This window comes from Poecilia latipinna, unplaced genomic scaffold (genome assembly GCF_001443285.1).
Source record: "Poecilia latipinna isolate Pla-1442-1.1 unplaced genomic scaffold, P_latipinna-1.0 Scaffold1421, whole genome shotgun sequence".
Classification (NCBI taxonomy): domain Eukaryota; kingdom Metazoa; phylum Chordata; class Actinopteri; order Cyprinodontiformes; family Poeciliidae; genus Poecilia; species Poecilia latipinna.
This window is the reverse complement of record NW_015114037.1, coordinates 94,162-111,548: the sequence shown is the minus strand read 5'-3', so window position 1 is coordinate 111,548 and position 17,387 is coordinate 94,162. Positions and strand designations below refer to the sequence as shown.

General features: G+C 38.1%; 1 protein-coding gene and 1 long non-coding RNA gene across 2 annotated transcripts; one reads left to right on the top strand and one right to left on the bottom strand.

The window, feature by feature from the left end:
- Positions 1 to 244: 244 nt before the first annotated feature.
- LOC106962501 (uncharacterized) lies at positions 245 to 11,112 on the bottom strand. Its single transcript, XR_001427983.1, has 3 exons — positions 11,099 to 11,112; positions 8,683 to 8,691; positions 245 to 2,005 (listed from the first exon to the last, which is right to left on the bottom strand). It is a non-coding gene; the product is annotated as an uncharacterized LOC106962501 (long non-coding RNA).
- On the top strand, positions 8,059 to 11,088 carry LOC106962499 (leucine-rich repeat-containing protein 3-like). Its single transcript, XM_015056958.1, has 2 exons — positions 8,059 to 8,257; positions 10,060 to 11,088. Exon 2 carries the CDS (start codon positions 10,242 to 10,244, stop codon positions 11,028 to 11,030), a length of 789 nt encoding a protein of 262 aa, XP_014912444.1. The 5' UTR covers positions 8,059 to 8,257; positions 10,060 to 10,241; the 3' UTR covers positions 11,031 to 11,088.
- Positions 11,113 to 17,387: the final 6,275 nt, after the last annotated feature.

Here is a 17,387-nt window from a genome sequence, read left to right as displayed (position 1 = left end):
TCCGTGTTTGTGCTTCATGTAATGTTGTTGTCATATCTTTGTGACCCCGTTTCTTTTCCATAAACTTTTGCAGCATTTTCGACCGTTCACGTCCAGTCCTACTCCCCGCCCAGACAGAACAACTTTCCAACATCGCCTCCTCTGAAAACCGATTAATCGTAGTTATATACTGTAGATGCATGGATGAGAATTAGTGAAAATCAGTGACTTAAAACACTGACGGGAAAATTTTTATGATTGTTTACTACCTTATGTTTTCTTTTGTACAAGGACTATTGTGACTTGTCACATAAGTCGACTACGCGGCGCTCATGCAATAGACTACTCAACACTTTACTCTGGACTGCCTCTGGTGTGGGAGGATTAGTTGGACTTCAAAGTCAGGTGCTGTCCAAACGTTTAGGGTTTTTCGGCCAACTTTGAAGAGGCTTAAATGTTTGGACACATGGTACTTTTGGGGCCAAGGAATGTTCAGGGGTTCATTTGGGGGGAACCCACAGGGCCTGGGCGGACGTGACCACTCAGTCTCTTTTTCACGATTGTTCATCTTGTCATGTTTTGTCATCGTCACGCAGTTGATTTGACGCTTTAGTTTTGAATGTCTTTTCATTGTCACAACCACGTCGGCAACTTAATTGTTTTTGTAAAGGACAAGTTGGATGACAATTTCTGCTTTGCTGGTTTTTCATTAAGCCAAGATGTATTTATCTATAGTGTTGTGATGCACATATATTTTTTTTGTTCGCTAAGTTAAGTTTGTTTTTGCTGTATTGTACCTAATATGAGAAGGAGGTGTGGGTGATATTTGGTCAACTTAAGTAATTCAACTATCCTTTGAATATGATAATAGTTCAGGATGCTCTACAGATGCTAAACAACTTGGGTGATCTCCTTTTAGGGCTTCTGTGCTAAGCTCAGTTCAGCATTGAACAATTCTTGAATGTTGTTGTTGAAGCACATCAACTCTAACACAAACGCTTTGCATTTGCAGTAGATTTATTCCTACACACACCAATATCGTTTTATTTCTAGTGGTAAATTTATTACAAAAATAAAAATCTGACCCTTTGGGAACACTGTTACTGCTACATCAGTCACTGCTAGCTCTCAGCTAAATTGGTATTACACCGGAAATAGAAAATGGCTATCAAATGTATTAATCTACATCTAATTATTTTTAGGCTAACTAATGTTAGGCTACCCAACACCAAGTCTGAAAGCCAGAAACTGTAATTTAATGTTTTATAAGCTATTGAATTTCTGTGATCACTTTTTATTTTAAACTAGTCAAGCATCACACTGAATATGAATCATTTCCTTTAATATGAATGGTTGTTAGGGATAGTGGGAGTGGAATAAATCCATCATAAGAAATTTTTGAATTTTCATAAGTTGTTACAGTTTTGCGAATATTTTTAACTAATTAAACAGCATATTAAAAGTCATCACCATTCTTAAACAACATTAGTGCTTATTGGCTACCATAGAAATTAAAATTAGCTTTAGCTCCAAGTTTGTTGCACTTTTATTTAGAAAAATTTTAAATTAAAATCCATTAAAAGTTCTGATAGTTACATTTTGTGAATTATATGAACAAAATTAATATTAATAACTTTCCAAAATAACATCAACGCTTGCTAGAAAAATGTCTCTGTTGGCTGGCTAGTTTAAACTGGCTGTGACTAAGCTAAAGCCAGGAAAGTCCAAATTCTAAAACTTGTAACTTGTAAAATTTGTTTTAAAAGTTTTCTTCTACCATCATATAATAATAATAATCAGCATTAATGTTTCTAAAGCAATTTCACTCCTTGAAAAATTTTCCTCTGATGGCCAGCTAGCAGAATAGTTAGCACTGGCATTGTTATTATGTTTCTTGATTAAAACCCAGAAAGGTCTACATTTAAACCTAAGTTTGGATTTTTGTCTTTTACAAGTTTAATATTCTAGTGAATACTACAGCATCAGATCAAATACTGACAAATTTTGAAAGTATTTTGACAGCAATCTGTTAGCTGCCTTACTTGTCATCATTGGTAGTAGTTATGCCAAGTTGCCAGAGAACTAAAAGTAATGTCCAGCTCGAAACATTATTTTCCAAACTCACTTTTCCTCTCAATCTTCAGTGCTTTGATAACAAAATGTGACTATGTACATGGACCAAATACTGTTTAAATCTACTAAAAGATACACAGTCAATGATTATTCTGCAATAACTCTTTATTTTTTTAATGTTTAATCAAGTAGTCGTGGTAGTCTTGAATGGATTTGTGTTTCTTTTCATTTTTCTTGTAATTTCTTGTATTTAAGTGGGAATGTTTGTCTAATCTTTTAAAAAAAAGAAATTATGTTTTTAGGACAGTTTGCTAATACCAGACAGGGATTTCTTTTTGCGTTACACGTAAACAGAGAATACCCTGGAGGCTGATGTGGCTTTTTTTTTTTACAACGGTTTTTAGTGCATGTGTACGATTGAAATGTTCGCTTTAACAATCAGTACTGATTAGCTGTTTCTATCACAGCTGAGTGTGCATTAAACAAATGGTTTTGTTGTATATTTTGAAACTGATTGCAAAGCATAGCTATTAAGTTGTAAGGCTAAGTCACGGCAGTGCGAGTTCAATAACATCAGTATTCATGTGTTACTCAGTGTTTGAAAATTGTATTTACATTTGTGTATATGCCACAACTTTGAAACAAACTGCAACTAATGCAATAATAATGTGCAATGTGCAATTATTTAATCGGTTATTTCTTTATTTGCTTGGTAGATACAGAAGAGCTGTGTAGCCTGTTGAAAATGCTTTTATTTTATCAACATTTAGAGTGGAAGTAACGGCTGGAAAAAAAAAAGATTCATCAGATTTTTTTGTTAGTTTTGTTCATGTGTATTGCAGTTTGGGGGGGAAGAAGGTTGGGTGATGGAACTTTGTAACTATTTTCAATTGATTTATTTGCCATGTGCAGATCTATATTAGTTGTGAGTAATTGCATAGCTTTTAATTTAAAAGTGTTGGTAAGAATAAAAATCAAATAAAGTTTAAATTTTTTCCTTCTGAGATTTGTTTTTCTCTGGGGGCGACAGGGGTTCACTGTAAATACTAATTAAGCTAACAGCAAGGTAATAAGCTAAAATCTTACTACAAATTTTTGTATCTCAACAAGTAAAAATTCATCACAAAAATATTTATGCTAATGGCACATACAACAATAACAACTGAGTTGTTATTGCTTATTTGAATCAACTTGAACTTGAATTAAACATAATTTGGCCTCAAGGGAGAAGAATCTCACCTGTAGTCGGATTATTATTATATTATTATAACCCTAATCATTTTCTCTTTATGTCTTCACTAAAAAAGGGCAACAATATGCAAAGAATACCGACCTTACCCGGTACAGAATAATCCAGTTGATTTTTTTATTTATTTTTTTTTTTATTTAAATGAGTTGCAAAAAGTCCTTTCTGCGTTTTGGTCCCTTAATGATTTTGCCCACACATTCTCCCCGGAGAAAAAGACAAAAGGAGCGTTTTCTTTGTTAAACATTCGGGTCAGAGGTTTGGGAATTTAACCTGCCAGTGCACAGGTAGTGATGTGTCGCAAATTGAGGCCAATGTTTCTCATTTTCCCTGCAAACTGATGTCAAGAGGGGAGCAAACGGTGTGAAGGAGACTGAAAACGCTGCGGGAGAGGAGAGGGGGAAAGCAATCTGGCACACTCAAGGAAAGTTTCTGGAGAGAAGAAAATGTTCATCAAAATGGCTCATACTGAGCAAACAGTAAGGCTTTGTTGAGGAGAAGGAGCATCAACTAAAGCTAAAGTAAAAATAATGGAAAAAACTACACAGAAATTACATTTATCTCACAAATAAATGAATTGTAGCTGAGGTTTATTGTGCAAACCCAGCAACTGAAAATACAGAATACTTTTATGGAAAAAACACAAAAATACTCAGACGATTTTATGTACAAGCCCAAACAAGTCAAACATTTAGAAAAAAAAAGCATAAGGAAATAAAACCCTTTCCAAGTGAACTGAAGGCACATTTTTCTCGTCAAGACACAGAAAGGGTTTTTTGTTCAGTGAAAACAAAATGACGGTTTAATCAGAATGACAAGTGGTGTGGGGGCTGTGTAGCAGAAAATAGTCATAAATGATGACGCGCACATGTACATTGAAGTACATTGCCTTTTACTCTGTCTTTTTGTATTTTAAACCAACATACAACCACAGGTATAAAGCACATTTAAGTGAAAATAAAAGCAGTTATCTGGTAAATGCAGGAGATAATGGTGCAACTATGTCGTCTCCTTTTGGCAGAAATGTCAAGAACCTCAATTCACAAAGTAAACATTCATTATTTTAACTCAGCTCAGATAGGCGTCTCCTTACTAACCGATTCTCAACAACACTAGTATGAATCACCTGTTTCTTCCAGCCATCCAAAGGCAAACGCTTTGCTACATTTGCCTTGAAAGTTGGCCTGGTGTTGGCTCTGAGTAGGAGTTGGAGCAGCTCCACGCTTTCACTCATCAGTGCCAGAAGCTACTTAGTGACAACCTTCTTCGTCAGGCAGAGGACTGATGTCAAAGCAATAAAGAAAGCAAAGCTCTAAAAGTTGTTTTGAAGATTTTAAAGTAAACAGAGCGAGAAATTTACTGTTTCATAAAAGCACTGGCAGTCCTTGAACTTTGGAACATTTAGTATTAATGTTTATTACGCAGAGGATTCCCAGTAATCACGCAAACAGGGACCACTCTAAAAACTGTACATTAATATGCAATAATACCCACAGTGGAAACAGCCTTAGCACTACTGCAGAATGTATGCAGGTATTCCAGCTTCCTAAGCTGCGTTGTCTTTGAAATATTTTAAATGTGCTCTAAAAAGAAAATGTAAATATGCAAATTTCCTTCTAATAATTTGGAGTTACATCCCAAAGACAAATCTGAATCGATGAGTCTGGAAACGGGCGAGGGTCCACCGTATCGTGATATTTTGTGGTAGTATTGTGATAACGATAAAAGTGATAAGAGCTACTTCTATTTTAGGCAACCGCATGGCTGATACAGCAATCATTGCCCCACAAACACAAATAATACTCTTAGAAAAAAAACAAAAACATTTGCAATATCATTCTTTAGGACAGCAAATGACACTTAAAGAAGTGTGATTTGTGTCACTAAAGTGCTCACAGTAACTGCATTTAATATTTTTAAATGAATTGATATGACCTTTATTGAGCAAACAGTTGAGGAAAAAGGGGCAAAAATAACAATCCTGACAATATGGAGAGTTTTAGGGGTTTTAAACATCATTAATTGGAGTTTATCCTATCAACAACAAATCAATGTCTTATCATAAGAAACTCATCACAATAAATGATCAACGATACAATACCTGCCCACCCTTTAGATCCATTCAGTTCAATTTATTTATATAGCATCGATCCACAACACACGTTCCTCCTTGTTTGCAGACAAACATCCCCACAGCATAACGCTGCCACCACCATTTTTTAACCATAGGGATGGCATCTTTTCTTAAAATCCCTAATAAGAGTTGTTTTTATATCGGATAAAAAGCTGCATGTCTCACCCTTCTGTAGAGAGCACCACCCGCTACGTTTCCATTCTCTTCAAACATCCCCGCAGCATCATTCTGCCGCCACCACTTTTCGCTATGAGGTTGATCCCTCTGTTTTTTGTTTTAGGTGTTTTGCTTATACACACACACATATTTAAAACAAAAACTTTTAATTTTAGTCTCATATGACTACATATCAAGCCGTGCTACTTTCCTGAGCGGTGCCATGCATCTATGTAATTGCCAAATACATTCATGCTTTGACAGAAGCTGCTTCTTCTACTAATAACTTCTGGTGGGCTGTAGGCTGGCTTAGCATAATGTTGCCCCCTACTGACCTTGGTTTTTTTTTTTTTTACATCAATAAGTAATGCACCTTATTTAAATAGATGTTCATCTCAGATATGGTTTTTGATTAAATATTTTTTCCAGATGTTGGCTAAATAATTTCAAAATCGTATATCTTGTTTTAAAGAGTCGACTGTTTTTGGTCTTGTTTAGAGTATTGATGTCACAGCCTTACATTTTCGCTGAGTAGTACTTTTTATTTCCAGGTATATTACTGGCTGTCATCGTTTGGTCTAAAAATTCCTATGTTTTTCATAGGACACAATAGCAAAACTTGTATTGAAAAAATTCAATGGTTGCAAATTCTACTTTAACGTGCCGTATATCCAGTGGCTTCTTCAGTCACCAAGTCCTTTTGGATGTTGGGGGAGGGTAAGGGATCACAATGATGAAACGTTTGGCGTCCTCCCTCTCGGGCCAAAGCAGAGTGAGCAAAAAACCCAATGTCAGTCGAGCTCTGCAGCAGCCGTGCTTTAATAGACCCCTAAAGAGGTCAACATTCGTTGGAGGGGAGCTGCTTTCACAAAGTGACTGCAGAAAGTCAATAGAGAGGGTAGAACGAAGACAGCCTCTTTGTCCAGGGGAAATAATGCGATCTGCCATGATTCATTGCTCATACCGCAAACACATTTCATACATTACCTAGTATTACAGAGATTACTCTGCTGAAAAACACTGGACTGGACTGGCTCAGCTCCAAATTCTTGTGATCCGGCGGGGTGGCGGCATATGAATTTATCTGAGATGAGCTGCTGGAAGTTAGCCAGGAGTCTGACAGGAGGAGTTAAACTGATCAATGATCAAACCAGGGCAACCAGTGGCAAGAAGAAACAGCTGGTGTCCAGCCACTGGAACGCCAACAATGTCTTTCAGAAAACTGACAAGGCTTAATCATGCTAATGCTTCGAGAAGCGCTGCCTGCTTTTAATATGCAGGTATGCCTTCGAAGGCGTTTGGTAGAGCAGTATTCATAAACATTGACGGCTGTAATCAAAGTTTGTGAAGAGTGAGAGGAAGAACAATCAGTCATAGACAGAAGCATGAGAACAGGACAGCTATAGATTTATTCTAACGGGGTGTGTACGGAAAGCCGCTTCGCTCCGGGGCGCGTTCTGTCCAATCTCACAAAGTACTTATTGTTCTGTTGTTTTTGCACTTCGTAATCTGTCAGCATGCATGAGATAAACCTACAAACGGAAAGAAAGGTTGCATTGAATCAAAAGTGCAAGCGCAGCAAAACAGGCAGAGAAGCTCCAGGATAAAGGTTTAGGTGTCTTTCAGCAGATCGAGCAGGCGCTGACTTTGAGTCCGATAGCGTAGCTGAAAAGACATGACATATTTTCAAGTCTGTCGATCCCTTCTTTCTTTATAAATTCTGAAGTTGTAATTTAGATAAATTAGCGGGTAAATTCATTGAGGATACGATAAGACTTTCACATACTGGCTAATAGACTAGGTTAGTTATCTCTGTAGTTATCCCACTTGAGGAAAAACTGATCACTTTTCCTGACTTTCTTTTTAATATAAGAATAATAGTTTCTTGAATGATCTGTGGATCTTCAAACACTTTAAAATTCATCCTCTCTACACATATTTTCACACAGTTTGGAGCTTCAAACTGTTTTTGACTGTTTTTTAATAAATCACACATATTGTTTGTGAGCTATTACGCATAGTAATTTTCTTCTTTAGTGCATCTCTGATGCAAAGTTTAATGACAATAAAGATAATCTGAATCTGAGATTTTCAAAGTTGAGTCAAGCATGATTGAAAGCGCTAAGCCCCTCCCCCTGGCTCTGATTGGTTGTTTTTGGTCAGGAGCAGAGCATTTCTTCGGACAGCAATAGCAGCTCAGGTACGCAGAGGAGATCGATCTATTCACAGATTATCTGTCTCATATCATACTGTCAAGACATGGTAGTTTAAATATGTGTAAAAAATGTAATTATGAAAGTTTGATACCGCAGCATAAATGTCCATCCTGATATGAAGATGCTGTCAGAAACGTTTTCCTGCCAAAGTCAAGAGCCTCACAGCTGCAGGGTTTCAACCTGCAGGAAGCCAGAGTTGAGACCCATCTGCGCGCCAACACACACACCCATCTGCCTCCCGCACACCTACACACACACACACACACACGCTTCTATTATGTGCCCACCCAGAGACGCACCGCTGCTGCAAAGCTGCTGCCCGACAGGAGGTCAAACAGCTGGATGCTGCCTCCCGGAGAGGCTGCAGCTCCTGAGGAGGACAGCGACCGGCGCCAAGCCCAGAGAGGAGGCTGACCGTCCGCTGGGGAACGCACGCCGATCCGGAGCTGCCAGGTAGGCTGATTTATATTAGTCTTTTTAATGTTCTTTAACAGCATTTTTTTTTTGTTTTACAATGGTGTCCTTATTTAAAAACTAATTTTACTCTGAAACAAATAATCATGTTCATATTTTTACTACAAAAGTAAAGACCAAGCTTTTTTTTATTCTGAAAAGGTAAAATTTTATTTAAAAAAAAGCCTTTTTGTGTTGCTTCATTTTTCAACTTTTGCCCATAAAAACACATTTTACTAAATTATCTCTGATGCATTTAGAAGCGGTTTGCAAAAATACCCACATCCTTTCAAGTATTTTTCTTTTATTCAACTCTCCATGAATGTTTATGGTTGTTGTCGAGCTGACTGCTCTTGACTTTTGTAGCCTTTATTCATTTTATTTTACAGTGTCAAAAGTCATTCTATCATCATCATTCTATCAACTCTTACCAGCTTACTTGTCTCTGCTGAAGAAAAGCATCTCCAGGTTAAGATGCTGCCACAAGCATGTTTGACTGTGATGATGATGTCTCCACAGTGACCAGAGCACCTTCCCCCACATTATCTCATAAATCTGTTTACTAGTTAGAGTACTTTAGTAACAGTTAGTTGCACTTGATTTTATTCATGGGTATCAGAGTAAATGTGCCAAATAAAAAAAAAACATTCCAGGCTTAAAATTTTTATTTGTGGAAAAAAAGTTAAAATATGTAGAATTTTCTTTCTACTTCAGTATTAAGGGGGAAGTATTATGCATTTTCCAGCCACATAACTCCACATATATCAAATATGACTTAAAATAAATTTGGCTTTGTAATTTAACATCTTGAAATTGGGGCTCTGTCTCTTTAAGAAACTCCTGCTCTTTCTGAAACTCCGCCTTAAGGAAGTCATCACAACATGGGTCCCTTATAAACTGTTTAACGTTTTACCAGCATTTCACTGAGACGTAGCTCATGTAATAAACTCAACAGCTGTGCGGTTTCACCAGGTGTTTGCTAATTGCTGCTGGCTAGTCTGAAGGATCTGAGTAGTTGAGTTGTGAGGGAAAGGTGCTCTGTAGTGTGGAAACTTCGTCCTTGAAGCTGGAGCTAGGTCCATCCTAGTGTTTTGTACAGCTGAACGGTTGCCACGGGAGATTAAAGGATTTCTCAAACATGCATGGACGAATCAAGGCAACACTCTTTAAAATGTCTCTGTATTCTCAGTGGCCAGCAGGGGGCATAAAATTTAACATAAAAGGTACAGAAAATCTGTTCAAAGAGCAATACAGAGATATTTTCACCCTCTCCACTGTCTATTGCTGCCCTGGGCAATCACCATATAAATCATTCTGCAAACAGCAACTGGCTGAAGGGATGTGAATACTTTTGTAAAGCCCTTGGTGTTTTGCCTGGTTATCAGTCGTTTACCTCATTTATATTCTTGTCATTTTCACCGTGAAATCATTTCGCTTGACATCCATCATCTCCGTCAGATCTGTTCTCCACACTCGCAAATGAGGCGCGTGCCTTGTAGTGATTTTATTCGCTCCCTGACCTTCGTTGGTCGCAAACGTCCCGGTTAATCTCACAGATTACCCACAGCTTTGTACTCCAACACAAATCACTGTTTTTAAAGTTCATCAGCTGCATATTGATGAGCCCATGCCTTATTTAATCGGATGTAATTTCCAAAGAGCATGGTATTATTATGATAATACTGAACTTTACTGGCCTCTCCCACCCATTGGAGAAAGACAATATGGTGAGAATTTTTTTGCTCAACATGGAAAATGAATTACAAATTCATTGTCACCCTTTGCGTCTCTTTCATTTTCAGGTTTCTTCTGGTTGGTGGAGACCAACCCTGAAGTCACAACCATGGCTCAACCTGTCAAAGCGATTCCCACTCTCTTCCCAGGGGCAATCGTTGCTCCTTTATTTCTCATTTAGAGAGTATGCAAAGAAGGAATGTCCAGGTGAATCTTAAAAGGACTCTTTGGATCTTTGACTCTACAGCTCATGGGGGTTTCTCAAAGGCGCAGAAGCTCCATACAACATCCTTCCCAAGGTTCTTATTTCTTTGCAGGAACTTTGCTGTTACTTTGTTTTGTTGCAGCGAAGGGTTGCCCAAAGATCTGCCACTGCTCAGACAGAAGTGGCATGGTGGTACAGTGCACCTCGCGCAATCTGGAGAACATCCCGGCCAACCTGCCAAGGGACACCGTTGTTCTCTTGCTGTCGTCAAACCGGATCAGGCACATCCCGAAGGAGGCCTTCGCAGACCTGCAGCGCCTCAGGGAGCTGGATTTATCACACAACTTGCTCGAAAGTGTGGACGACGACTCCTTCCTGGGAGTTTTGGACAGCCTGCGGACCTTGGATCTTTCCAATAACCAGCTCAGCGGCCTCCCAAGGGGAACCTTCGCCAAGTTGCACGCCCGGATCCGCCTCTCCAACAACCCCTGGCACTGCGAGTGCTCCCTCCAGGAGGTTTTGAGGGAACTGAGGCTGGATCCGGAGACGGTCAATGAGGTCAGCTGCCACACATCTGTCCAGGAGGAGTATGTGGGACAGCCCATGATCCAGGTCTTGGACTCGGGCATCAACTTTTGCAATTTCCACCACAAAACAACGGATGTGGCTATGTTCGTAGCAATGTTCTGCTGGTTCTTCATGGTAACGGCTTACATTGTGTATTATATCAAACACAACCAGGAGGATGCCAGGAGGCACATGGAGTACCTAAAGTCCTTGCCCAGTACGTCCCATATAAGCAAGGACTACGACACAGCCAGCAGTGTGTTTTAGAGTCGGAATAAATCATAGGGAGCGCACATAAAAATGCATTTCTGTCGAGTTATGTATTTGGGATGCACCAATCTGCTACACTAATACCTTCAGAAGGTTGGTCAAATATGTAAAAACAAAACAACTTTACTTTGTTCTGTGAGTGCAATTAGCAGTAAACAGCCAAAGTAAAATAAATAATGAAGTCTGAAGTCGCACAAAGACAAGAATTAGACCGAGTAGATCTGCCTTTATTGATCGGGTACATTGTCTCCGATACCCAAACTAGAATTTCTTTTCATATCAGAACCAATACAAATATTAGTTTGGGATCGGTGCATCTCTATTATGTACAGGGCTGTGAAAATGCAGATTTTTACCTTTTTTGCTTATTTGTTGCACATTTCAAATTTGAATATTAGAAAGACAATATAAATAAAAACAAAAAGGAGTGTTCATAAAGTAGGCTAAAATCCACAAAAAGCAACAAAGGACACCAAGATAGAGAAATATGAGAACAAATTAGAAACAAAGTTATTCACATCCATCAGCCTAGAAAGGGTCAGTAAGCCATTTCTGAGTGTCCAGTGAGCTGTAGTGAAAGTTATTATCCACAAGTTCTCCAATGTGGCTGGATTAAAAGACAAATGGGTCGAAATAGTTGCCAACAAAAGGTAGCAAAAACATATTTGATGTAGAGTGTAGTTGGTTATTTAACAAAGGATTTAGTTGGTTTGGAGAGCTTTTTTTATTATTAAATGAAGACATGATTTCAAAACAGTTTTTTGTAGCTGCTCAGGTGTCATTGATATTAAAATATCTTATAGAAGAAAACTGGAAATAATGAAGACGTAACAGTTATCATCCTGAACTTTAAATACAAATGGGGGGAAGAGGGAAATACAGAATTAGCCGTTTGCCAAACCAGGGAATGAACTCACTGTATTCTGTCTTCATCCACAGATAAATATTGGCAGTATATTAAGTATAAGAGTTTGTAAGCTGAATGACATGTCAATTGAAGTTGAAGTTACATGTTACAGTAGAATGCCTAATGTTTCGCGTTAGACGGGAGAAATTTTAGTCACTTTTGGAAATAAAAAAAGATAAAATACTCTAAGACTTGGTTATTGTTTCTTTGGTAGAAGAGAATCTGATTCACGAGGTGAAATATGTGGTCTTTTACTATTTCACACAGGGTCAAAATTATGAATAAATTGTACAAATATGTCCATGTACCTCCCATTAATATTTGTTCCTCCCGTTAATATCTGATATTAATGGGAGGTACATGGACATATGCCTTTTGAGCCCATCAACAAACTTTACAAATAATTCTGACTAGATATTTACACTCAATCTTCTTTATAGAGTTGACATAATAGTTGGGTTCCATGCAAATACCTTGCTTGACAATAAGTTGTCTCTCCACCATTTGTACACTGAGCAGAACATACACAAGGTTGACTGACAGTGCTAAGACCCTCCCGCTGGCTCTGATTGGTTGATTTTGGTCGGGAGCAGTGGTAATAGTACTGGAAGGAGGTGAAGGAGATCAGCCTTTTCACAGATTATCTGCCTCATATTACACTGTGACAGTTTTCAGAAATGTAAAAAAAAAAAAAAACTTTTTTTTTTTACAGAATTTCAACCAGGTGAAGCTAAAACTACTTGAGAATTTCTAGGTAGAACATATTTAAAGAAGAGGGTGTTTTTTATCTTACAAAATGGCTCAATTACTGCTCTGAGTGTATTATTTATGCAGGAAATTTACTTTTTGCAGTCTGTACGCCAGTTTACAATTAATAGGTTACTAAATTTGTTTACTACAATAAATGATTCACCATGATTCATCGGATTAATCGTTTCAACCTCGATTTCAAATGAATGAGACAAATTCAGAAAGAATCTCACACAGCACAAATCAGTCAGACCTGCACACTGTTATCAAAATATTTGCATAAAAAAAGGTCTTCTACGATAAAATAAAGAAGCATTTTTGTGGCTTCTCTTCTAATAGGTGGCAAAGTGAGTAACAGGTCAGAAGCGTGTCGAGCCCACCACAGTAATATATTCAGCTGCATTTGTTAAGAGAATGTAGGGCGAGACCTTATTCGCCATAAAGCCGACACGGAGCCCGGTGGAGCCGTAAAGTCGCAAATGCAGGAGTTGATACTTTGTATCAGCTCCTGCGGTGAGATCTGGATGGAGGAAGGCAGATCTGTTTCAGGGGTAGGGTGATTTTACAGCAACAAAAACCCTGAACGGGTTAGCATAGGAGCATGTGTTGCAATCTAATTAGCAAGGGCTCTTTGACAAACTGGGACAGCAAATGTGTGTGTTGCGTATGTCAAGGAATACATTTCTCCAAGCGCTTTCAAAGGTGACAAACTTTTTCCTTATTAATAAACTCAAAAGGACTCAAAAGGAATGCTCTGATGAGGCAAACCAGTTATGGGTGATTAAATAATTCAACGAGTTGGCACAAATTGAACAGGCCGGGAGGTGTTTGCACCACAAATGCAGTGGTAAAGTTACCAGTCAGTTGTCATGGAGACCAACTATTTACAGTCCATCTTCTGCTAAACTACAGTCGGACCAAGTGAATATCCAAACAGAACCATTCTATTCAAGTGTCTAATGGTTTTTGTTGATTAATCAGTTTAGAAAAGGAAATCGGAATTTGAAATGGTGGTTTTTATAAATGTTTGCAAAATTGTCAATGTTGGCCCTAATGTCAGTAAAACACAATTTCCCATATGCGGCGTTTCTGTTTAATGAGAAACGCAATTAAAATCAAAGTGCAATTTTGCAAAATAAACCAATTGCAACACGGCCAAAAAACCATCTCATCCTAGCACCAAAACTTTTAATCAAATACAAGAGTTCCATTAAGTGAAGTGATTTTCAAAATGTCAAATTGCGTAAACACATGGTCAAAGAAACTGTAGCTACTGTTACCAGGATGTGAGCTTGTGATCATGTTACTTTAGAATAATTAAGCCGTTTTCAGAATAAATCACACTCAGGGGTCTTCTTATCTCAAGATAGTAAAATAAGTATATATTCTAAAAAAAACAAGATATTTTTATTTCCACGTAATGAAATCAAGAAACTGTTACAAGGACAAATTCAGAATGCAATATTATCTTGATATAGAAATGTAATGAAACTCATCAAACTCTAAATAATTTTTTGCCTCCAGATGATGCAATTAAGAAATCAGAAAAGTCCAAGTTACAAATATTCTAAATTTTTATTCAATGAATGCTTCATAGCTTTACATTTTTGCCTTCTATCTTGATCCTTATCTGCAGCCACACCAGATTCTTCCAGATATTTATTCCTTCAGATTTCATTGGGCCAGATATGGAAGCCATACGTCTTCAGTAGTACAGATGTGGATGAATATTAGTATCTGTCCCACAGTCTTAAAATAGCTCTCTTCCACCAACAGTGTAAGTCCATAAATCTAATGAGTCATTGAGAAGGGCATTACAAGGATGGTAGACTTAGTATCTCATGACAGTATCCATTTATACAATTCTTTAATTACATGATTTATCCATTTATGCCACCTCACTGGTCGCCTGAACATTATATATGCCTGCCAGAGGCTCACATGTTGTATAATATCAATACATTTCTGACCTAGTGGTTTCTAGAGTAAACCTTGAGCTGTCCCACGACAATAATTAAAGCCTGCATTACTTAAAAGTCCTGAAGGCTGCAGTCGACATCATAATCAAGTGAATAATTGGCCGTGAAAGCGGAGCTGCTCGTCATTAGTTTTCACTGCAACATGCTTCGCAATGTTAAAATGGTCGACTTGTAATTGAAACTAAATGTTGGAAGCTACTGAGATAATAACAGTTATTCTTTTTACTTCAAGAACCACCTCTCTACGGTTCGGCCGCCCTGTCACTGATACTCCACCTAAAATTTTATTCAACAGTCGTTCCGATACAGACATTAATATCGGATCGGTGCATCTCCAGTTCACAATACTCTAACAACCAGCTAGTAAAATTGTAGTTTTACTAGCTATACTTATTAATGTAAAGGAAGAGTTTAACTATATCCAAACGCCAAGAAAAGCTGCTTTGTCTGGTGTAATAATATGAACCACAACATTTTTCTATTTAGCCGATGTGCTTTATACACATTCAGCCAAGCAAAAGCAGTATTTCTTTACTCTGTCTCTCGGCCGTTTGCAGAATGTTCACAGAATACCTAAAGCTCCTTCAGTCGCCCTTTGTCTCCATGTGCGTACAGTGACCTTCGGCTAAATAGGAAATGCCAGGTGATGGAGGTTTATGCTTCGTAGTTTCAGTTTCTCTCGTCATCATCTTCAAGGTGAATCTATCTAGGAAGAGCTCATGGCAGAACTCTTCACTGAAACCAGGCTGGAATCAAGTGTTGTAGTTGTATTTAACTACAACGTAGTTACATAAAAAAAACTAACTACATTGTAACGCATGCAGTCAGTGAACCCCTCTACAGAGTTAAGGTACAATGAGAACTCTGTAGCGATACATTTTTGTCAACCAAGACTATTTTGTCTAATTACAATATAGTGGTGTATGATCATAAGCACCTGTCACGTTTCTCTTAAAACTGACTTTAATTTATTTATTATAAAGCAATGTCATGTTCCTAATGCTGAATTCAACACTGAACATCTGCCTGGCTGACACAAATTGCTGCTCTGACACGGCAGAACACCCACCAAGGTTACCAGAGAAGAAGCCCAAGTTTATTTAAATCATCTAGCTTTTGCAATTTACCCACAGTAGAGTCAAATCTCACCTTTAGAGGTCACATCGGAGGCATGGAGCTGTCTTTTTATGGATCACTGTTCCAAGGATGAGACATCTGCAGCAAAATGTTTATACAGAGATTTCCTTCAACTCCAACCTCTATTTTTGCAACGTGCTCGCCCACTTTAGATAGTGACCTATTATTATTATTAAAATCATGTGATTATTTTAGTCTTATGCGGAGTCAAGGACGTCACCGGTATAGCGCTTAAATGTCTTTAATGTTGAATATAACACTAACATATTCAGGGTGCAGAACAGTGTGTTGTCAGCTCTAAAATCTCTCAAGTGTGTACGTCACTTCCCGGTTCTACTCAGACGTAACCCTACACATAAAATAGTTCCATTACGTTACAATTATAATCATACATGTTAAGCCTACAGTGATGCACGCACTGTTCTGCAAAGTGTTGAAATTTAGTGTATTTTTTCTAAAATATTTCCAATTCAATGAAGGCAAGAGTTGCTTCACAATGCAGATGTATTTCAACATGAACAATATTCTTCACCACACATCCTTTTCAACAATATCAGAAGATATAGTTTATGTTCAAATGAGCTTTCAGATATGAACATGAAATTAGAGTAAATATTAAAATATTAAATATCAAATTAAAATAAAATAAAATAAAAAGTATTGAACTTATAACACTATCATCCGTTTCCTCTGCAGGGAAACAGTCACTTATGGGTTCTGGTTACGAGGCCCATTAGAGTGCTATGGCCTTGGATTTGACAGTTCATTTTCAATGAGCTGAATCATCTAGCATCTCACGACACTTTTCATTAAAAGCAGTTCTATACCATGCTCTCGATTATATTAATCCTAATAATATTGACTCAATAAATAATCTTACCTGTCCACTCTGGAGACGTAGCTTTCCTCTGACTAGAAGAGAGTCTAGGGCAGGGGTGGGCAATCCTGGTCCTCGAGGGCTGATGTCCTGCAACTCTTGGATGTCTCCCTGGTCCAACACACTTGAATCCAACAGCTGAATCACCTCCTAAGTGCAGTCAAGTTCTCCAGAGTCCTGCTAACGACCTCATTATTTGCCTCAGGTGTGTTGAAGAAGAGACGCATCTAAAAGTTGCAGGAGACCAGCCCTCGAGGCCTGGAGTTCCCCATGACGCTAGGGGCAAAGCGTCATAAAAATATTTCAGTTTATTTTAATCAAATAAAATGATTAAAATAAAACATTATTTTATATGCCACACAATTCATTGACTTGACTGAACAGTTGTTTGACTTACCCGTTTCGTCGTCCTCATTCGACGTTAGTAATGGCGAGTTCTTTTTTGTGAAAAAAGTTGCCAGCTCTATGTTGCTCTAGTATGGCCATGAAATTCATGTTTATGTCACTAATGAGAGGAGACCGATACGACTCGGGTCTACTGCCTGCCGCTCGAAGAAAATTATGACTCCAGCAGTCTGGGCTCTCTCCTACGGAGCCCTCTAGGGGACATGGGGAGAAAATGTTCTTTTGCGTTACCTCGCAATATGCTTACTGCAGTATTTGCTGGTCTATTTTGTATGCAGTCACAATAAAGTCAATTTTAA